We start from the raw sequence: 24,142 nt of genomic DNA on the forward strand, positions 1-24,142 counted from the left end.
GTAAATACATGAGTGAGTGTGTAAAATATTTCAACAAATATGTAATTATTCATAATCTGTCGTCAATATTATAAGTGCTTAATATTTTTCTACTAAATTATCTCTGCTTTTTTTTGTGTTAACAGATGTGCTCTAAAATATGAATTGTCTTAAAATGCATTCTCGTTCGAATATTGATTGCAGACAAAAAGCAGACTGTGTTTTTTTGAAAATGCTAATGGACATTTTCCCAATCAACAATACCTTATTAACCCCTAGGTTGCTTATATGACGAGATAACTCGTCATCGCAAGCATCACAATGACGAGATAACTCGTCATCAAAATATTTTGACATTTCCCTGGTTTGCATTCAGTTCGTTGACAAAAATTCTGATAGCTTTAGGTTGGGGAATCTTTGTAGATTCTATTCATAGCTAGAAACACGATCTATGTCACGAGGCAGCCCTTTATTTGAACGTTTTGGTTGGGTTACTGTCCCAGTGTTTGCTTAGCTCCTTTCCTCGCTCGCTGAACAAAATGTCAGACTGACACCATGCTCAAGACATGCGATCGTGGGGAACTAAATCAACCAAAATTGCTTTCTTTAGCTGATGCTCAGAAAGAATTGAAGTGTAAATTCAAAGGAGAAGACCGTGATGAACATTTATAGGACGATTTGATAGAAAATAAAGGGAGCAATCAAGAGAGTGGCCAAGATATAACTACCAGTGAGTGATGCCAGCTGTACAGTTGTAGCAGACGACAGACAGTGACTGAATTATTAGCAGGACACAGTGTGAGTGATATTCTTGGCACTCAGCCAACGCGGTCTGATGAGAACTGGATAAAGTGACTGTGTGAGAGGGGTGCAAAGGAGGGGGTGGAGACTGAGGGGGCATGGCCTCACATCCACATTATCACTTGGAGAAGTCACAACACATTGTGCAGCTATCTCTTTTTTGATTTTTTTTTTTTTTTAATTGTGATTGTTCTGGTATGATTTTGTGTGTGCAGATATCCATTTGTCCAGAAAATGATGATAGAGTCTCCCGTTGGACTGACGGATGAGTAGGCAGGCAGGCTTATTTGTCGGTGTGTGTCCTCATATGGGAGAAGATAAGGCCGATTCTAGATGCGCAGCACTTCCTACAGGTGTTGCAAGGGAAAACGTCTCCAGAAGTTGAGTCCTGCTTCCTTCGCTCACGCTTCTCCTTAATGGCCAATTCTCTTGTTTTCAAACGTCTTTATACCACTAGAGTACAGTGTTCTCCAGCGAGAGTGGTCAAGGGCATCAGTTTCCCAGGAAGTGATATCTATGTCACAGGCTTTGAGGTTTGTCTTCAAGGTATCCTTGAAGTGCTTGCAGGGTCTTCCAAGTTCGCAGTGGCCTTCCTTCAGCTGGCCATACAGTAGCATCTTCGGGATCCTGCTGTCTGTCATGCAGACAATGTGTCCTGTCCAGCGTAGCTGGCACTGGATCAGCAGGCTTTCGATGCTGGGCAGGCCGCTCCTCTCTAGAACCTGGAGGTTGGAGATCCTGTCTTGCCACTTTACGCCGAGGATCTTTCATAGGCATCTCTGGTGAAACTGTTTAAGTTGTTAAATGTGATGGCAATACATTGTCCATGTTTCACAGCAGTACAACAAGGTGGTCAGCACAACAGCTCTGTAGGTTTTGATTTTGGTGCTGAGCCTGATGCCTTTGTTGTTCCACATCCTGTTGTTGAGTCTGCCAAAGGCAGAGCTGGCCTTGGCGATACGCAGCTACATAGGGTGCCGCCCAGCTAGCAAAACTTGTCGACTGACTTGATCTCTGTGTCATTGATCTTGATTGCAGGTGGGGGAGGCACTGGCATTCTGTAAGCTAGCTGGTTGGTACATGGACTCGGGTCTTGCTTAGGCTGATGGTGAGTCCAAAGCGCCGGCAGCAGGTTGAGAACCTGTCCATAATGAGCTGGATGTCCTCATGGGTGTGTGCAGCAAGCGCGCAGTCATTAGCGAAGAGGAACTCTCTCAACAGTGCCTCAAACACCCTGGACTTGGCGTGTAGTCGCCACAAGTTGAAAAGTTTGCCATCTGCGAAACTGAATGTAGATGCCCCGGTCACAGTCTTGGAAGGCGCCAATCAGCATGGCAGAGAAGAGGATGGAGAACAGTGTGGGTGCCAGGACGCAGCCCTGCTTCACTCCATTTACAACAGGGAATGGATCTGACATGTCAGTATTTTCCTGTACTCTCACCTGCATGCCATCGTGGAATGGCGCAATCAGCTGGATTAGGCTCTCTGGGCAGCCAAACTTTAGGATGATCTTCCACAGACCATGGCGATTCACTGTGTCGAAGGCCTTAGTCAGGTCTACAAAGACCATGTGGAGCTCCTTGTTCTGCTCACGGCACTTCTCTTGCATCTGGTGTACGGCAAACACCATGTCACATGAGCGGAAGCTGCACTGTGCTTCAGGGATGACTGTGTTGGAGACATGGTCAACCAGATAGACTGGAACAGGGCGGTCAGCTTGTCTGTCAGCACCTCGCCTCCATACTTGTAGATGTCGGCCTGGATTCCATCCACTCGTGGTGCTTTATCTGACGTTGTCAGCTTCAGGGCCTTCTGGGTCTCAGCCTTGGTGGGAGGGGCAGCTAGCGAGTCATTGACTGGTAGCTGTGGGAGGGCTGCAATTGCCTTCGTCAGATACGGATGAGTCCCTGTTGAGAAGGGTGTTGAAGTGCTCTGCCCAGTGGGCAAGGATGTCTTTCTTGTCCATCATGAGGGTGGTCTGGTCCAAAGCTTGGACAGGGGTTGATCCTGTGACTCTTGACCCATACACAGCTTGGAGACCATCATGGAAGGTCTTCATGTCGTGAGCATCAGCAGTGGACTGAAGCTCTTCAGACTTTCTCTCCCACCAGGTGTTCTTCATCTCACGCAGCCTCTTCTGTACTGGTTGCTTGGTTTGCAAGAACTGGTTCTTCTTCGTCTGGCAGTCTTTATCGGAAATGTGATCCTGATGCCGTATATGCAGTGTGTTCAGGAGCTTGGAGATTCCAGAGTCGTTCTCGTCAAACCAGTCTTTGTGGCTCTTCTGTACAAAGCCGAGTGTGTCAGCTACTGCTGTGTACACAGCATCTCTAAAGGTGCTCCATACCTCTTCTAAATCAGTCGATGCAGGAATTTCTTGGAGAGCTGCTTGGATTTGCTGCTGCAGCATGTCCTTGGTGATAGGGAGGTGGATGTTCAGCTTCCTAGGGGGTTTCTGCCTGGCTGGTTGGAGCTTGTGTGCAAGTCTGATGTTCATCTTGCTGTGTACCAGACGATGGTCCGACCAACAGACTGCTCCTCTCATGCAACGTGTAATGGAAACATCACCTCTGTCCCTCTGCCAGACAATCACATAGTCCAGCATGTGCCATTGCTTGGAGTGGGGTTGCATCCATGTGTTCTTGTACTTGTCCACTTGTTGGAAGAGTGTGTTGGTGATGGTCAGTCCATGCTGTGCGCAGAGTGAGAGCAAAAGCAGTCCGTTAGAGTTGCACTTGCCAGTGCCGTGCTGTCCTAGGACTTTTGGCCATGAGAAGTTCACACCGACGCTGGCATTGAAATCCCCAAGGATGATCAGCCTGTCCTTTCTGTCTACTGCTGAAATGGTGCGGCTGAGCTCCTCATAGAAAGTTTCTTTGATGTCATCAGGGTTGGTCTTTGTCGGGGCATAGCAGCTGATGACTGTGGAGAAGCGATCCTCGGACAGCTTCATACGCAGGGTCATCAGCCTATCGTTTATCCCATGTGGAAGGCTCTGAAGCTATCGTGCAAATTTTGTTCGTATGGCAAAGCCCATGCCTGAGGTTCTTGGGGTGCCATCTGGCTTCCCAATGCAGTAGAAGGTGTAGCCCCCTCCAACTTCCTCCAGCTGGGTTTCACTGGCAAACCTGGTTTCGCTCAGGGCTGCTGTGTCCACCTGGTAGCAATCAAGCATTCTAGCAATGAGTACTGTGCACCTTTCTGGTCTGTCATCAGTCTAAAAGGGTGCGAACATTCCAGGCACCCAGAGTCAGGGCATGACTCCTGGTTCTTTTCTTGTGTTGTTTTTGACGGCTAGTGTTGGATGTCCAAGTAGGTGCGGTTTCCTACGAAGTACTAGGTGAGGCAGGCTTTGTTCAGGGATCCTTTTATCTCCCCTTCCTCATGTGGGGAGAGCAGTGCTGTCCCTAAAAAGGGCTGCTCTGACACTGTGGGAGGATACGGGTGCCGCATCTGCCCCAGTCTACGGTGGACGAGCATCACCCGATAGCCGCCTGTGTGCAGAGTCGTGATTAGGAACTGCCAGCAGCATCCTCTGCCTGTCCCCGTTACCACTTCTCCATCGCCGCAGGGCTTGGGAAAGCTGGGTGTTGAAGGGATAGCTCGTCGTTCTGACATTAGCCTGGTTGCCTGACCAGCACAGGTGACTTTTTTTTTTTTTAGTGAAGAGGAGTTGTGCAGTCCCTTCCCCACTCTCTCGCCTACCGATGCTCACAGTCCCATAGGTGTGGATACTGCCACGTGTAGGATGGCCTCGGCAGGTGGAGGTTTTCTCTTCGGAGTTCCATCTCCTAGGAGGAATTCCAGCCAAGAACAAGAGCTCCCCCTGCCCTTTGGTCATCCTCTTCTGCCTTCACAGCCGTTGAGAAAGGTTTCCTCCTCCACCTGGTCCGTCGTTGGGAGACTTCACATGTGGCAGGTAGTACTGGGTTACATGGTACCAGTAGCAAGGGCTATGCCCCTGACCTGACAGACAGTGCAAATGATATTTTAGTGCAAATTACCTAATGTTTGTAATGAACAAGTTGAAAATTTGACAAAAAACAAAACACTGATTTCAAAACAACAGCATGTCACTAAAAATCTATAAAATGGGAAAACATCATGTGTTTTGTGTTCTTTATTCATTTACCTTTCAGAAAATATATACTTTCATGGGTCTTTCTCCAGTAACAAAGAACACAGAATTTTTTGAAAATTTATACCAGTTTTTTGTGAAAAAAACCTGGCAAATAGATTTTACTTAAATCTTATGTTTTTGGCAGTGAAAGGGTTAATGAACACATGGTAATGTTTGGGGCAGTTTGAACAGTATATACCAAATAATACATCAGTTACTGTTTCTGTTAGAATTTTTCTCTTTATAAAACCCCAAAATTTGTTTACTTCTGGACAATCATAGAAAAGTGTTCAATATAATCCGCAGTGTCCTTACAGTTTGAACATTTGTTGCTTTCTGTTACTTTCATTTGATTAAGAAGTATGTTTGTAGGTAGATATTATGTAGTATCTTCCAGTGAAGAACTCTTAATCTATTTTCTTTTGTACTAATTATGGCTCTGCACCAAACTGATTTGTCTAATTTGACACCAGCCTTTCTAAACCAGAAATTGCATGCTATGAGCACAATGCCCTCCTTTGCATCTAACAACTTCTTTGTGTTAAAGAGTTTTGCTTCACAATGTTGCTCTTTTGCTTCACAAGGTTGACAGTCAGTCTCCTTTTCTCCATTTTGTATCCATTGTTTCCAGTTCTTTGGGATTGCATTTAATATTGCATTGTATTCAGATATTATGTTAGCTTTATTTTCACCAATCAAATTTGTTATTTCTGCTGACAGCAAACGTTTTTCATTTTTATGGATCATAACTTTTATTTGTTCAACGCCCTTATCTTTCCAATTTTTAAAGAATAATACATTATTTTTTTGTATTTTATTAAGGAGTTGTTGAAGAGCAGCTGTGAATGAAAGTTTGTGCAATTTACATCTGAAGATTCCCATTTACCTTTGTAATCTAAGTATGTTGACATTTATATTTTCCCAAAATTAATTATCAGTAACATTAATGCAATGTTAGTCTTTTGTTCTACAGTTCATGAAGAAAAAAATTATCATTGGCAAATTTATTTAAGGGCCATTTTGGTATGTAGCATCATTTGTCCTGTTCCATGGCTTCAGAGAGTTTCTCTATCCATTGTAAATTCAGATATCATTTGTCCTGTTCCATGGCTTCAAAGAGTTTCTCTATCCATTGTAAATTCAGATATCATCATTTGTCCTGTTCCATGGCTTCAAAGAGTTTCTCTATCCATTGTAAATTCAGATATCATCATTTGTCCTGTTCCATGGCTTCAAAGAGTTTCTCTATCCATTGTAAATTCAGTTATTTTAAAAATTCAATAATGTTAATCATATTCAACTTCCCCCCCCCCCCCCCCCCCCCCCTCCCCGCCTTTTCAAATTCAGCCTGTAAGACTTTTCTTTTCACTTTTTCAAAGGCCTTTTTATTATTATTAAACCTTTTCTTCTAAAGAAAATTAAACAATATTGTATTTACTTTGTTCAAAACTGCGTGGGGAAGACCAGTTGATTGCGTGACATATACAAACTGACTTATTAACTCTTTCGCTGCCAGGAAAATAAGATTTAAGTTAAATCTATTTGCCAGGGTTTTTTTCACAAAAACTGGGTATATATTTTCAAAAAATTCTGTGCTCTTTGCTATTGGAGAAAGACCCATAAAAGTATACATTTTCTGAAAGGTAAATGAATAAATAATACAAAACACATTCTGTTTTCCCATTTTATATATTTATAGTGACATGCTGTTGTTTTGAAATCAGTGGTTTTTTTGTCACATTTTCAACTTGTTCATTACAAACATCAGTCAGGTAATTTGCACTAAAATATCATATTTTCTGGAAAAATGGATAATACCTGCACACACAAATTATACTAGAACAACTACAATAAAAAAACCAAAAAAAACCAAGAGAGGCAAGGCCTTCAAGACTCACTTGTGATACACTTAAAAAAAAAAAAAAAATCTAATCGTTAAAATGTGTTCTGTATTTGTTATTATAAAGCTTCAGGTTTAAAAAAAAGAAAAAAAGTCCTAATCAGATTCGAACCCCGCGTGTTCAGGTGAGAAGAAGCTGTCTTACCCATTACACTGTCGTGGCTCCTTAACTGATGTTCTAAAATTTAATATTTGAACATACTTTTTTAAAGGGCGATAAATCATTTGCGGTATTCACAGTGAGAACGCTGTTTAAATCATATTATTCTGGTGTATCTTGGGCATTCAAAAAATCTTTAAGGGCAATAAAAAAAATTCTTTTTAAGTCCACAGTAAAGGAGACGTGGCTATCACGGCAATCACACTGCAACATTTAGCCGTTTTCTCTAGATCTAGATAGATGTACAAGTTTAGTTACACCCGCCGGGAATGTAGTGCGACACGGTTGATTCAATTTCTCTTTTATGTTCATTCTAGTTTTATAGTTTTAAAGTTGATATGAAAATTTAGTATTTTGTTAAACTAATAACATGTAGAGCCAAGTACAAGTACTTCTAAACGTCGTATGAAGTGAAAAGGACTTCATTTTGAGAAAAGTCAAGACTGGAAATTTTTTCGTTTCATCAATTCAAGGGTATTAACTCGCATGGTTTACAGTTTTTAACTGTGAATTCCGACTGATTCTGTGGCTATTTTTATGGCAGTTTGGGGCATAATCCGGTAAGTGATGAGGCGTTCACAAATCTTTCTCTGAATAAATATTTAACGGTCTCCTTCCCCAACTTTCCATCACATGTTATTGTGTATTGTCCTTTTGATATAGGATTGAAGGGGCAGGTCAACAACTTGAAACAAAATGGTGTCATTCACGTTTGCGAAGAATATGAGCAAGTGCTTGAATGTGTATAAATATGTGTACGCAATTGATTTTTGCCCATGACCTTCAGGGCTCAGCCAATAGATCTATAAAGTCCACTCCTATTGATTTTAGTATTTTCCGAAAAAGACCACTTGGGCGAATGAACATAGTGAAAGCCCTGTACACTGAGAGTAAAACACACAAGCTTTTTATGTATTGAGTATAATTTCAGAATGTAATGTTTAAGATGAGAAAGATCAGTTTAAAGCAAATTATGTCCCCTGGCATTAATTACAGATTAATTTGCCTTTTTTACTATCTGCACCAAAATGTTTGCAAAATAAATAAAACTTCCATGCTTTGCAAAAGAAGTTCCTGTTTGAACAAAAAATGATAATAATGACTGCTCTTGTTGTGTCAGAATATCAGATCAAAGTGCCAAGTTTAGAGAATTAAAAAAAATATATATATAACAGTAAATGCAGTTTGCATATAATTTGGCTTCTTTTAAAAAAAAATTTTTGTGCCCATCCCATAGGTGCAATATTGTTTTAAACAAGATGACTGGAAAGAACTGAATTTTTCCTATTTTTATGCCTAATTTGGTGTCAACTGACAAAGTATTTGCAGAGAAAATGGCAATGTTAAAGTTTACCACGGGCACACAGACACACACACACACACAGACAACCGAACACCGGATTAAAACATAGACTTACTTTGTTTACACAAGTGAGTCAAAAAGAAGAGACATACACAATGCATTGTGATCTCTCCAAGTGATAATATGGCTGTGGGGCCACGCCCCCTCGGTCTCCACCCCCCTTGTCATATAGGCAGCCTAGGGGTTAAGAAGGTTTTAACTATGACTTTTCCTACTATGCTTAGATCATGTTTATTCCAGTCATTTATTAAATTAATCAAATGATCATTCCTACCTATCCAATTTTCCTCTATGTACCTTGCCGGCCATTCTGTGTGTTTCAAAATATATTCCCAGTATTTTTATTTTGTTAACAGTTACAAATGGGAGATTATCCTCTTCTTTCTGGGTGCCCATTTTTTAATGTTTTCATCTTTTGTACATTCAGTTTTAATCCAGAAAAAGTTTGAAACAAATTAAAGATGTCTAATGATTTGTGCATATCTTCTCTGTTTATTAAGAATAAGGTTGTATCAAGCCCAGTTTGGCACCAAGGGTATAAACCAAGATCAAACAAAATATGACTACATCGTCAGTGCACTTGACATCAACACAGCAGAGAAAGTTCAGTCGATCCTCACCAACCACCAGCTGTTGACAAATATAACACCCTGAAGAAAGCCCTGATCAAGACCTTTTGCAAGTCTCAGGACCAAAAAGACGCTGAACTCTTCAACCTGAATGGACAAACGCCCAACTGCCCTCTTGTGCAGGATAAATGTTCTGAATCATGACCCGCAAACACTTGAACGTGCACTGTTTCTGGCAAACTTACCTGTAGACATCCAAAGTATTCTAGTAGGACATAACATGGCAGACACAGAGGAACTTGCTGAGGCAGCTGATTGCATCTGGGAGGCATGTGCCGCAGGTGTGCAGCAGGTTTTCATGGCTCCAGCTGAAACTCATGCCACAGCCACACGACCAGCCACTGAACTAGGCACACCTGTCAGTAAAGGCTGTCTCTTTCAACAAGAAGCCACGGCAATGCCTTCCTTTTTCACTGCAGGGCACAAGACATCGACAAGACATGGTCGAGTGGTTAAAGCGTTGGATTTTCAGTCTGAGGGTCCCATGTTCGAATCTCAGTAACAGTGCCTGGTGGGTAAAGGGTGGAGATTTTTCCAGTCTTCAAGATCAATATCGGTCTGTGTGGACCTGCAAGTGCCTGAACCCCCTTCGTGTGTATATGCACGCAGAAGATAAAGTACGCACGTTAAAAATCCTGTAATCCATGTCAGCATTCGGTGGGTTATAGAATCAAGAAATACCCAGCATGCACATCCCCGAAAATGGAGTATGGCTTACTACATGGCAGGGTAAATAAAAGAAACAGTCATACACATAAGATAATGCATGTGTGCATGACTGAACCTGATTGAATGACACAGGAAACAAATGATGTGTGCCCAGTGGCAGCCATCAGTCAGCTCTACCCAGGTAGGCAGTCTGTTGTGGAAATGACTCCTTGTATGTAAAACACTTAGCTTTGTCTCTGACCAAGGATAGGCGCTATAAAAGTATCCATATCATCATCATCATCATTCTTCACAAACAGTTTCTTCCTCTGTGTGTTTCTACCACCTGAAATATGGATCAGACGCCCATCGTTTCCTACCTGGCTGCAAGTTTGCATCATTGCTGTCTGAGCCAGACAACCAGAGCACATCATCAGCAGGAAACGGCAAAGCCAACCGCTAAACGTCTACACATAAAAGCCTACTCCTGTACATGTGAGTGAATGTGGGAGTTGCAGCCTACGAACGACGAAGAAGAAGGAGGTATGGACAGCTCACAAAATCCGACGGTTTCGCAAAGACCATTCTTCAGGGCACCGTACCAGGCAGTAGGAAGAGAGGTAGGCAAAAGAAAATGGCAAGACAACATCAAAGAATGGACACACCTGAATTTCCCACATTCCCAGAGAGATGCAGGACACAGGAACTGTATGAGAGAATTGTTGGTCGTTAAGTGTCGACGGGCGCAATAGCCGAGTGATTAAAGCGTTGGACTTTTAATCTCAGGGTCCTGGGTTTGAATCACAGTGACGGCACCTAGTGGGTAAAGGGTGGAGATTTTTACGATCTCCCAGGTCAACACATGTGCAGACCTGCTAGTGCCTGAACCCCCTTCGTGTGTATATGCAAGCAGAAGATCAAATACGTACGTTAAAGATCCTGTAATCCATGTCAGCATTTGGTGGGTTATGGAAACAAGAACATTCCCAGCATGCACACCGCTGAAAGCGGAGTGTGGCTGCCTATATGGTGGGGTAAAAACAGTCATACACGTAAAAGCCCACTCATGTGCATACGAGTGAATGTGGGAGTTGCAGCCCACGAACGCAGAAGAAGAAGAAGAAGAAGAAGAGGTCGTTAAGTGGAAGAAGAATTGGTGTTGAAATCATCTGTGGTGCCCCGATGATCCTCCACTGGGTTATGGGATAGGTGAAGGTGAAGATGTTAGTGCTAATGTGTGTTGAAGTGAAATTACAGTCACATATAAATTCTCACTGGATCATGTTACTGTTGTTTTGTGTTGTAATGATGGTCACACAGAAAAAAAAGCAAAATAAATGAATGACTTGTGCCAGGATGTGAGAGTTGTGACAACTGACTGTGTTTCAGGGCCAGCTGCAGGTCAGGCCACAGCTCATGAACCTCATGACGTCCAGTGAACTGTACTGCCAGGCCTGCTCCAACATGTTCTCTGACACTGCCTTTCAGTGGCAAGGTCAGTTCCACCCTTCTTGTAGGAAAAATAACATTAAGAGACAAAGTTAGGTGTCGTAAAAAAAGAAAAGACACAGAGATGTGCATTGTTGTGGTGAAGGAATGGATGCTGTTGAACAAGCTTCGACTTAATGATATTAAGACGTAAGTTATTCTAGTAATAGGCTCAAGCTCTGCCCTTTGTCATATTTAGTCATATTTCAGGCAGTACCTTGATGTATGTATTTTGATTAAGCTCTGTTCATGCATGACCATGTCTGTAATGTATCGCTGTTGTAGTTATAAAATCTCATAATTTTGGCCAAAACCAGTTTTACCATCATTGGCATCTTTTAAACTTTTGTCCATTATATGTATCAAAACCCAGAAACACAATCTATCTAGACATACCATAGCTGGTGAGTGACAAAATCCTTGTATTTTCTTTAAAATTCCTGTGTGTATAACTCATGAGGTTTTGATGGCAAAAGTTTGATTTTCAAAAACTTGTGCCTCTTGCATGATTTTTGGATGTGGGAATGTGATGGGAATCATGAGTTTGAAGGCTTTATGTCATAAAAACCTGGTGATTGTGACAGGCAGTAGAAGGTCAGTTTATTCCATTTTCTTCACACTTGTGAATGAAATAATGTTGAGGAATGTTAGTGAAAAAGAAACTCATAAATTGTGATAGAAATAACAGTTGAATTTATTGTTTGTGGCTTTTCTTGTCTTCTGGTTTTCAAGTCTCTTACTTGTTATCAAAGGCATTTTTATGCTGGTCACAACACAGTATAGATCAGAAAGAGCAAACCAGACTTGTCAAATAGTTTCTTCACTGAAGATGTCGGGGAAAACAAATGTACACTCACAGTTGTCAGTCAGAAAATAAGTTTCAGTGATGCTTTGTCATTCTTTTAAACCTTCAGTGCTGGCTCTAGAGGAAACTCAGCATTAGAAATAATGATAATAATAATGACGGAATCTCCCGTTGGACCGGGGAAGAGGCCGATTTGGATGCGCAGCACTTCCCACAGGTGTTGCAAGGGAAAACATCTCCAGAAGTTGAGCCCTGCTTCTTTTGCTCATGCTTCTCCTTAATGGCAAGTGTTCTCTTGTTTTTAAATGTCCTTATGTCACTAGAGCACAGCATCCTTCAGCGAGAGCGGTCAAGGGCATCAGTTTCCCAGGAAGCGATGTCTGTGTCACAGGCTTTGAGGTTTGTCTTCAAGGTGTCCTTGAAGAGTTTGCAGGGTCTACCAAGTTCGCTGTGGCCTTCCTTCAGCTGACCATACAATAGCATCTTCGGGATCCTGCTGTCTGTCATTCGGACAACGTGTCTTGTCCAGCATAGCTGGCACTGGATCAGCAGGCTTTCGATGCTGGGCAGGCCGCTACTCTCTAGGACCTGGAGGTTGGAGACCCTGTCTTGCAACTTTATGCCGAGGATCCTTGGCATAAAGATAATAATAATAGATAGTACTTATAAAACTTCTGATGTGATGGGCTCTAAGCACCTTACATGAAACAATACATATACAATGGTGCATAATAACATACCTCTGCACATAAAAAAAACAACACATAGATGTGTATCATTACATTAAGACATTACTACAAATTGCAGTTATGAACACATACACATGCGGGTGTGCATCACAAATACCCTACACACACACACACAGGCTTGCGCACACACATCCGCCCGTGCACACACAAACATCCACCCACAGATACACAAACACTGTATGATGACTTCAATAGGGGCCAAAGTGGTGTGGGTTCCTAGGAGGAGGAAGAATGCAGACAATTAGCTATGCTTCATCCCACCCAAATGCCTGTTTGAATAGACGGGTTTTCAAGTTTGTTTTGAAAGAGGACAGAGTTTGTAAGTGACAGAGATCCAGGGGAAGAGAATTCCAGACAGAAGGAGCTTGATATTGAAAGGCCCTTTGGCCAAATGTCTTTGAAGAGGTTTGGGGGACACAAAGGAGTTTTTCAGCAGAAGACCTGAGAGAACGGGAAGGGGTGTAAGTATAAAGGACAGTAGATAAGTAAGAAGGGAGAGATCCTTCAAAGTGGCGAAAAGCCAGTATGGCAATTTTGTATTTAATTCTGTACTGGATGGGTAACCAATGAAGTTGACATAAAAGTGGGGTAATGTGATCCTTTTTTTTTTTCGACGGGCACAATAGCCGAGTGGTTAAAGCGTTGGACTGTCAATCTGAGGGTCCCGGGTTCGAATCACGGTGACGGCGCCTGGTGGGTAAAGGGTGGAGATTTTTACGATCTCCCAGGTCAACATATGTGCAGACCTGCTAGTGCCTGAACCCCCTTCATGTGTATATGCAAGCAGAAGATCAAATATGCACGTTAAAAATCCTGTAATCCTTGTCAGCGTTCGGTGGTTTATGGAAACAAGAACATACCCAGCATGCACACCCCCAAAAATGGAGTATGGCTGCCTACATGGCAGGGTAAAAACGGTCATACACGTAAAAGCCCACTCGTGTGCATACGAGTGAACGCAGAAGAAGAAGAAGAAGATCCGTTTTTGACTTTCTAAAAATGATTCTTGCAGCATTGTTCAAAATCATCAGAAGGCGTAACAACAAATCAGAAGGCAGACCAGCAAGTAGTGAATCGCAGTAGTCAATGCAACTTAGGATCAAGGAACAAACAAGCTGGTTGCGATGGCAAGATTTTAACTCTTTCAGGTTTTAATGCAATTTTTAAACCTGCTCAACCTAAGCAAGAGGGATTGATGGGAGACGTCGCTCTGTTTTTACCCGTCATTTTTATATAGTACCAATTCCTTTGCCAGTTGAGTGCCAGAGAATTTGGAAAAAAAAGTGCTCTCCTTTTGCCAGAGAATTTTGATAATTCTGGGGTAATAACTTAAAAAAAAATCTAGCACAAAAACTAAGGGAGATACAGACAGAAAGTAAATGTTTTTTTTAAAGAAAATGAATGCAGATTCTGCTTCTGTGCTTCTTTCCCTATTTGTTTGATTGTAGATAATTGCTTAGGCATTTATAGTCAAGATGATAATTTTTTGTGAAACAAAAAAATGTATTTTCACCTCCACATAATGACATCCATAAAGAAAACAAGCAAAATACAGCTAGAAATAGCATACCTATTGTCAGATTATACCTGTAGAAGAAATTAAATCGGGCTATAAGTATGTAAAAACAAATCACAACTCATAGTAGACATGTAAGTGAATCACTGTCCCTACAATGGCAAAGGTGGGTATTGTCAACAAAAAAAAGTCAATCATGTTCTCAGAAACTGGGCAGGCAAGCTTTTTGACAGCAAAGAGCATTTGCAAGTTAGAGGGTGAAGTTCTTTGATGACATTCACTCCCTTCAAGCTGCACATGGGCCAGTGTGCATCCAGCTTGCCACCTCTTCAAACAAGTTCGACAATCTTATTCAGTGACAAAAAGCATTAAAAACAAAGTATGTGTTTCATGTCCAGTACACATGAACCCTGCATTTCATGAAAATCATGGAGCATTGGCGTTTGTCTGTTTCCTGTGGCATGCATTGAAAGGAGGAGTTTGTATTATACTCCATGTTTGGTGTTAAATATACTTACCATGTCAAACTGATGCAAACTAGGCCTATTGGTTTGCTCTGCTTGGCCAAATTTCGCGTGGCTAACAGTGAAAAGACGGGCCCACCCGCTCTCAGCCAATCAAACGCCTCTAAAAACTATAAGCGCTTAATCATTCCGTGGCCATGAACAAAAATGCCCCATGAGAACCACGGCGGAGACGCGGGGATGGATGGGTGGGCGTTCGAGTTTGACATGGTAAGTATATTTAACACCAAACATGGAGTATAATACAAACTCCTCCTTTTGGTGTCATTTACTGTACCATGTCAAACTGATGCAGAATTTAAAGCAAATGGAGGAGGGCAACGCCTACTGGTTCATATGGGGAGCCCTTGTAACTGAGACGGCAGTGTTAGCCGCGACAAAGGAAATCCCCTTGGAACCGTCAGCCCTGGTCATACGGAAATTCCTGAGGTAGAAGTTGATGAAGGGATTCTCAGACCACCAGAAGGCTGCCTCCAAGACATGCTGCGTTGTCACTGAGTGCTGGAAAGCAGCCGAAGTAGCTATGGCCCGCACTTCGTGTGCCCTGGGATGAAGACAGCTGATATCCCTGTGTGCATGAGAGTAGGCTCTACGAATGACTTGGGAAACCTGGCGGGAAATGGTGCCTGCAGCGATGTCTTTCTTGTAATTCTCATTGAGGGAGATGAGCAGACACCTCTGAGAAGAACGCCTATGGCGAGACCTATCCCAATAATATTTGAGACACCGAACAGGACAGGTGCCTATCCTCATCATCTTGGGCAAGAATATCAGACAAAGGTCTGACCCTCGGAGAGGGGGAAGGAACCTCAGGGTCTTGGTTCTTAGCCAGAAACTCTGGAAGGAAACGAATAGTGATGGAACCATCTCTGTGGAAGGCCAGATCTTGTGGCATTCCACTAAGCCCATGCAGCTCACTTCTATGACTGCCTGTGGCCAGCCACAGAAGGAAAGTGGTCTTGAGGGTGAGGATGTCAAAAGGAATAGTCCCCAATGGTAGGAAGGGCTGTTTTCGAATGAAATCCAGCACCAGGAACAAGTCCAAGAGGGGCACTCTTCTGGGGTCTCTAGCTTCCTTCAGAGGGGCACCCCTAGCCACCTCTCTGAGCAGGCAATCCGCTTCAAAGGCGGAACCACCTAGCTGTTTGCATTGTGGTACAGAAGGCAGACCTGTACCCTCGCACAGAACTAGCAGACAGGATGAACCGAGGAGCAGAGAGCCAGAAAGTTGGCCAGCTGCATGCTCGTAAGGTTCGTAGGGGTAATGCCCTGAGCTGTACACCACCGCAACCATTTCTTCCAGCGAAAGTCATACAAAGTCTCCGTTCCCTGCCTCCTTGCTCTGGTGACTATGGAGAGGAGGTCAGAGGAGGCACACCCCTGGGTCAGCACAGCCGACACAGAGGCCGACCGAGGGGTCGAGGACTTCAATGGTGATGCTGACAGTTCCGACCGCCCAGCAGCCATGCGTGCTGGTGGAGCAGTTGAAGATTGGAATGCGGAGTGCCCGAGCGAGGCTGCCTCAGCAGATGAGATATGGTTTCAAGTTCCAGGGGTGGAAACATGTGTCAGGGACTGAAGGTCCAGAAACCAGGTCTGGGCTGGCCATTTCGGCGCAATGAGGATCGGCTGCGGGTGTTCCAATCTGTCTTTCCGTATCACCTTGGACAGAATTGGAAAGGGAGGAAACACGGAGGCAATCAGACTGCTCCAATCTAGAGAGAGAGCATCCACTGCCCACGCTTCTGGGTCGGCAACCGAAGAGACGGAAGTGGGAAGTCTCTTGTTGAACAAGGTCCACCATCGGCCGAAACCACTGTTCCCACACCCCCTGAAGGCTGTCCTTGTCCAGGGTGCACTCTGTGCGTATGACACTCTTGGACCTGCTAAGAGCATCTGCCAAGAAGTTGGTTTTTCCTGCTCAGTGTCTCGCTGAAAGTGCAATGCCCTTGCTGTGGCACCAACGGAGGAGAGCCTCAGTCCGCAAGGAGAGGTCTGCCGAGTGCGCTCCCCCCATTTGTTCACATAACATGCGACCGTCGTCTTGTCCGTGAACAAGCGGATGGTCTTGCCAGTGGCCTCCCCCATGAAGTGCAGGAGAGTCCTGCGAACTGCCTCCAGTTCCAGAACATTGATGTGGCATAGGCGCTCCTCCGGGGACCAAGTCCCTGCTGCATAGAGTGAGTCCATGTGGGCTCCCCAGCCCAGGGAGGAGGCGTCTGTGAAGAGTGCCACCTGAAGAGTAGGTGGGGCTAAGGGCACCCCCTGTGTCCAAAGGGGGGTGATTAACCACTCTGATGTCACCTCGAGGAACCACTCGCCCAGACATATCTGGGCATCCCATGGCTGAGTGCTCTGGGACCGGCGTAACCTCAGTGCCCTCTGGAGAGGGCGCTTGAGAACCCTGTCCAGGGGAATGAGAGGTGCTGTGGACTCCATCATGCCCAAGAGGGAAGAAAGTGTCTGCGCTGTATCTTGGGAGGAGTGGCGCCAGTGGCTGAGGAGGCCTGCCAGACAGTCCCAGTGATCTGGCGCCAGAGAGACTATCATAGACCGCGTGTCGAATCTCATCCCTAAGAAGTCGAAGGACTGACGTGGGGACAGATCGCATATCTGCTGGTCCATGAGGAAGCCCAGTTGGGAGCAAAGGTCTAGAAGTCTGGCCGTATGACTCAGGCACAGGGCCTGCGACTGGGCCAGGATAAGCAAGTCGTCCAGGTACACACAGAGACAAATGGATTCCAAGCGGACGATGGACACCAATTCCCGCACCACCTTGGTAGACAGGAAAGGGGCAAGGGACAGACCAAATGGGAGGGCCGGGAACTGGAACTCCTTGTCCCTCCACACGAACCTCAGGTACCGACAGGATGCCGAATGGATGAGTATATGAAAATAAGCATCTTCCAGATCGATAGAGGTAGGCCAATCACCTTGTTGGATGGTCTCCCGAATCTGTGCCTGTGTGTCCATCTTGAATTTGATTTTGGGAGGAATTTGTTGAGGGGGGACAAGTCCAAAACTGGTCTCCACCCTCCCGAGACCTTTGGAATCACCAACAACCAGCCGTAAAAACCGGGGCCCGGGTCCGAGAGTTGAGATATAGCCCCATGAGGAGTGGGTGCGATATCTCTTTTTCTAGGACGCTCTCCTGCTCCGTCGAGCTGGGCACCTAAGGAGGAGGAGTGGATCTTAGAGGGGGGAGGTCCTCCACCCAAGACAGCATGTACCCCGACTCTAGCACCGACATAATCCCGTCGTTGAGTCCCAGAGCACACCACTGATGTGCTTGCCGGGACAAGTTTCCTACTTGGAGGGGCTGAACGACTGGCGGTGCTGAATCAGGGCCCAGTCATTGGGGGTGCTGCCTTCTGGCCTCGGGCATGGACGGTCGGCTTGGATGGACCTAAGGTGGTTTATTCCTCTGCCACTGATTCAGCACACGCTGCCTTGACAGGCGGCGTGGTATATGGAGGGGCCCTGGTGGCCAGTCTCTTCAATGGCATAAAACCCTGGAGCCCATGAGAGGTGTGGGCCAAATATGAGGCCACCTCCCTGTTTGTCTCTGCCCTGTGGCTGACCAAATGGGGCGGGAACTGTCCGAAGAGGGAGTGCTGCTGTGCTGGGATGGACCGCAGGGCAGCCCTCTCCTCTACAGGAATGTTAGAGAGGCTGAAAATGGCATCACGCCGCGCTAGCACAGTATTGAAGTGAAGGCTGGTAGCTGTGTCTGCAGCTGCCGTGAGACCAGATGCTACCCTATTGCCAAAAGCGTGTAACCTGTGGTCGGTGAAGAGGTCCGGCGGGACAGAGGAAGGAGACCCCTTGTCCTGATTAACTGGACACTGTTCCCACAGCTCATTGGCCCTGTGAAGGAACGTGTCGAAGGTGTACGCCGTGGAAACCTCGAGGGGGCAGCGGCGGGCCAATTTGTCCCACTCTGCTAACGTTTTAAAGGATAGGTTAGCTGAAGTGGGGAAGGTGGTGCGCTGTGAGACCAACATCCTGTCCTGTGCGGAGGGCTCTGCTCCGCTGTAGGCAGGGTGGTCCTGTGTGTACCAGGACCACACCCCTCCCTTGGAGGAATCTTTAAGAAACTTTCCCGGGGAAAAGGCGCCCGGGGCAGAGAGGGACTCCCTGCCTGGAGGAGGGATGGAAGCAGCACCCCTGACAGTGCGGGCTGACTTATTAAGCCATACCTGCACCATTTCTGGCACTCTGAGTTGCCTTGTGGTTCTGGAGTTAGAGTCACATGGCGTAAGGAGGGTCAAGGGTAACAAAGTAGCCTGAGGGACTGATTCGGCATACGTGACCCTATTGGGGAGGGTCAGTTCGAGCTCGGCAAAGTCCGAGTTTGGTTCAGGCTGGTCCCTAGGGAGGCACGGGCTCAATCTGTCCCCCCTGGGATGTGGGCGAAGAGTGCTCATCTGCTTGTTCGTCCTCATCCGAAGACAGGGGCTCCCACTCTTGTTCGCAGTCCATCCCCTGCTGGGTGCCATCCCAAGTGGATGTACCCACTGGGGCGTCCTGTGAGCTGTGGTCAGCCCAGCGGGATGAGCTGGGACGATCCCGAGCCGGGACCATGGCCGCCACTGTTATGTCCTTGACACCTGAAGCGGGTGGGGAGCGTGTGGACCGTAGGTCCAACCATGCTTGGGATGGTGGGTGCCACACCTTTTCAGAGAGGGCGTCCCTGGATGCAAGAGTGACCCACGAGTGCTGTGTGGGGACAAACACCCACTCATCTCACTGTAGGACCGAGGGCTGGGCAGGTGGGGACTGCCGGCTCCGCCGGGCCGCGTAGGGCCCCTGAGCAGCCGTCGGTCCTGACAAGGAGGCCGTTGTGACCGTGGAGGTCACCTGTGGGTTGACAGAGGCCCGATTTGTGGACAGAGTGGCAATATTGGTCGAGGAGCTCGACCTGACCGACAAGAAGTCGATCCCACTTGTCGGGGCTGTGTGTGTCACCCTGTGAGATGTGCTGGGTTGGGTCCGGTGGGGAGCGGACAAGGGGCTGGCCCTTGGTGCTCCCGGCAACCCAGTGTGCACCCTAGGTGCGCCCCAGTACGGGTAGAATGGGGGTAACTACCCGTGGGCACCAGCCATACTGTGACCCGAACCCCAAGGGTCACTGGTGCGTTGACCTCCATGAAGGGAACAACCTGGCCAAGTCGGAGGGAGGTCAGGTCCGACTTGGGTGTCAGTCCCGCCCGAAGACGAGCGGGCTGACTGCCCGGAACCGCCTGACACGCACGGGCCTCCCCCAGCAGGGGAGACCGGCCGGATAGCGGGAAGACCTGCAGAGCAGGTTGCCACGCGCCCCGAATCCCCTCCCGTGGGGAGACTGGGGTGGCTTGGCCCGGGGTGGGCAAAGTAGAGATCCCCCCCCGGAACCAAATTTTTCTCCCCCCCCAAAAGGAGGTGGGGGAGGGGGGTCGACAGAGAAGGGAGGAGGGGGAACAACAATGGGGCACGTGAGGGCCGTCTCCGAGTGGGGACCCGGGTAATGGCCGGGCGCGGCCTCCCCTTGGGAGTCCGCGCCTAGCTGCGAGTCCCCACAGCACGGAGATGACTTGCCATTCACCCTTCTCCCTGCCTCGCGCTGGGACACCTCGGGAGGCGACGCTCGTACCTCTTTCCCCCCGGTCCCCTTTATGACCGTTTTACTGGTACGAAAGTCGCCTCCGCGATCAGCGTCTAACGACGCATCGCCGCGGTCCGTATCGGGAGGAATCATGAGCTCCGGGCCTGGGAGAGTCTCTTACCGAGTCTCAATCCCAGCATCATGATCCCCTGCCTTCGTGGTATGGCACACGAGGCATGGAACCTGCGCTTAGGCACCCAGCGAAAATCCGACCCCCAACAGAGAAAGGAAAGACAGGATCGACTTAGAGGCAGAAAAAATCGAACGAATCGAGGGTGCCGAGTCGAATCGAGTACACAGAATGTAAGAATACAATAAACACGAGCCGCATGCAACAAAATAAGGCCAAAAGGATAAGCTGAACAGCCGAAAAAAGCGTAAGACGAGACAGAGCGTAAACCTGACAAGATGGCGTGGAGAGCCTTGGCCAAAGGAATGATTAAGTGCTTATAGTTTTTAGAGGCGTTTGATTGGCTGAGAGCGGGTGGGCCCGTCTTTTCACTGTTAGCCGCGCGAAATTTGGCCAAGCAGAGCAAACCAATAGGCCTAGTTTGCATCAGTTTGACATGGTACAGTATATGACACCAAAATGTGAGTACACTAGCCTCCAACTGCCACTCCCACTTCACCTTCACTTCACACCCTCTGGCTGGCATTCAACCTATCGTCTTACATCACTTCTCTCCCTCTCCTCCCCATCTTCCAATCCTCACTGCACATATACTGTCAGTCATAACCACTTCAAAACACTGTTTGATTGGATAGAAGGACTGACTTACCATCAGATAGGCTGTCAGTTTGATCACCGAGATTGTCATTCATCTTCATGTTCAAACCAATCATCAGACAAGAGAGATCCTTCTCCATTGCTATAGCAATCAATTATATGCACAGCTTCAAAATAGTGTAAATCCGCTGACTGACCTTTTCCTCTACTGGACAAAGTTTCAACGCCCTTTTTGGGATATGATGCAACCCCCTTTCCATGCGTGTTCCACCTGGTCCAGTTAGCAAATCATTATCGAGTAGAAAGGGGTCTTCTACCTGATGCATGTTCATTCAAATAGTATTTTTATAATCCAGACACATCAAACTAACCATTCAGAGTCTGTTTTTGTAACACTTTTTGTAGGACATCAGGTAACGTCTTATAGGCACTCAACTGTTTAAACACTCCTTTACAGGTTGTGGCAGCCAGTCATGCTAAATAAAACATCACTGTGTGTTCAGTTTATCTTCCCCTTCTGTCCCTGTTCTGAGGCAGGACATCATAAACCTTGTCAACCAGCTTCCTTGACCTTTTTGCTGGTGGGCGACTTCAGTGGCCACTCCCCACTCGGGTTGTGAGGTGACATCAGCCTGAGTTCTTCTCTTAGAAAACATTCTTTCAGACATGGACTTATGTTGCATAAACTACAAATCACCTACTTACCTTCATCTTTCTTCTGGGAAGTTCTCACGTTTAGATCAGTTGGTGTGTGATCCGTCATTGGTCCTGGACTACAAATGGAAAGTGCACGACTGTCTGCATGGGAGTAACCACTTTCCTGTCGTCCTCCGTTCCAAAGATGTGGAAGGTGACTCTCTACCTGACTGTCTGAACTATTGACAAGCTAACTGGGGAATTTTTACTTCCAAAATAAGAGTGGAACTGGAGGAAGAAAGAGTCTTGGTAAGTGAAAACCCTGCTGACACTCTGCAACAGATAATCTTAGAATGTGCCAAAGGAGTGGCACATCTTTCAGAGATCAGAGGCAGACAGCGTGCAAACCCATCAGCAGCTAAGGGTGAAATTGAAATTTGCTTTGAAAATAGCAAGCAATGATCCTGGAGAGATTATTGCTCGTCGTTGACCTCCAACACACCCAAGAAGAAAGTGTGGAAGTTTGTCCATCCTTACACCATCTGAAGCACTCAGACGCTCTGATTACAAAGAAGAAGGCAGCTGCCAATTTGCTTGCCCCACAATTGAATCATACTCTGCATCTGCCCATATATCGGCCCTGTTCCTCAAAACCAAGCCTGAAAGAACTTTTCATCTGAAAATACTGAAAAATATAACCTGCAATTTACACTGAATTAATTAAAATCTGCCATTCAAACCTGCAGAGATTCTTCTCCTGGATTGGATGAGATTCATTACAAACTATTGAAACATCTTCCTGACATCTGTCTGGAAACTCTACTAAAAGTTTACAATCATATCGGGACCACAAGCTTTTTTACACCATCTTGGCAGAAAGCCCTCATTACACTGTACCAAAACCAGGAAAAGACCTCTCTAACCCTTCAAATTACTACACGATTGCACTGACCAGCTGCATTTGTAAACTAAAGGGGATGATGGTCAACAGTAGACTGATGTGGAAACTAGAGACAGACAGCCTTCTGGTTTCAGTTTGAAAAGCTTTCATTAACAAACAGCATGTAGTGACCATATTTTTTGATTTGGAGAAAGCCTACGATACAACCTGGAAATTTTGGCATCCTCTCTGATCTTTACAACCTCAGCTTCTGAGGACGCCTCCAGTTTGTCCACTATTTTTTGCAAGACAGTTTCAGGTGAGGGTTGGCACCACTGTCTGACATTCATGAACAGGAGGTGGGTGTTCCACAAAGGAGCATTCTGTCTTCAACATTAAGATAAATGACACTGTCGAGTTGCTCTAGAAGGGATCTGATAGCTCTTTGTTTGTGGAGATTTTGCCCTCTATGCAACTGGTAGCATGTACACCAGCATCCAGTGATGGCTTTACCTCTGCATTGATAAAATTCAGCATTGGGCAGAGGAGAATGGTTTCACCTTTTCTTCCGTGAAAACTGGATGTGTCCACTTTCACAACTTTCAATAATTCCTTGAGGACCCTGAAGTCCGTTTGGGAAAATCCACCATCCCAGCGGTCAAGGAACCAGATTTCTGGGGGTCGAATTTGATAAGAAGCTATATTTCCTCAGTCACATTAAACAGTTGAAAACCTCCTGCCAAAAAGCTCTGAACATCATCCGAGACGTGGCACACATAGACTGGAACGCTGATAAGAAAACACTTTTGCACCTCCACTGAGCTCTGGTCTGGTCCAAACTGGACTACGGGCATGTAGTCTATGGTTTGGCCAGAACATCTTGTAATAATAATAATAATAATAATAATAATGTACATTTATACATGTATAGCATCCTTTCTCTCTAAGAGCTCAGGGTGCTTTCCATGAAAGAAAAGTATTGCAAATTACATAATTCATTCATGGTCACTCTTTCTCAACCCCCCTCACCACTCTCCCTTTCCCACTCTTCATGTATCCAAAGTGAGTTGACATTTGTGGTGGTGTAGAACAAGGAAGCTGAGAGTGCTTATAGATAGGTTTTAAGAAGACGAGTTTTTAGTGATGAGCAAAAAGCAGAGATATAATCAGATGCAAGGATATGGTGAAGGTTGTTCCAGATGTGAGGAGCAGCAAAGAAAAAAGAAACTTATCTGAAACTGCTGGACCCAATACACCACCAAGATCTCCATATCACATTAGGCATGTTCTGCACCATCTTGCACAGCTTGTATGCAGAGGCGGGAGAACCACCTCTTTCCAATTGCAGATTGAAGCTGCCTCTTAATTTTTATTTAATTATTTTTTTAAATTTTGCAGACATGAATACAATGCAGAGAACAGTATGAACAAACAGTATAAATGAACGGTAGCATTCACTATAGAGAAAAAACAAAACAAAATCGAAGTAAAATATAAAAAGCAGGAAAGCAACAACAACATCAACAACGACAAAACAAAAAACTTGTCCAATCATTCAATCAATCAATGTTTA

General features: G+C 45.6%; 1 protein-coding gene across 1 annotated transcript in view; it reads left to right on the forward strand.

The window, feature by feature from the left end:
* LOC143290761 (calmodulin-regulated spectrin-associated protein 1-like) overlaps window positions 1-24,142 on the forward strand; it is a 155,313-nt gene that overhangs the window by 49,068 nt on the left and 82,103 nt on the right. Inside the window, exon 4 of the mRNA XM_076600273.1 lies at window positions 10,990-11,095. Coding sequence (XP_076456388.1) covers window positions 10,990-11,095 — 106 coding nt within the window. The remainder of the gene's footprint in view (window positions 1-10,989; window positions 11,096-24,142) is intronic.

Source organism: Babylonia areolata, chromosome 16 (assembly GCF_041734735.1).
Source record: "Babylonia areolata isolate BAREFJ2019XMU chromosome 16, ASM4173473v1, whole genome shotgun sequence".
NCBI lineage: Eukaryota > Metazoa > Mollusca > Gastropoda > Neogastropoda > Buccinidae > Babylonia > Babylonia areolata.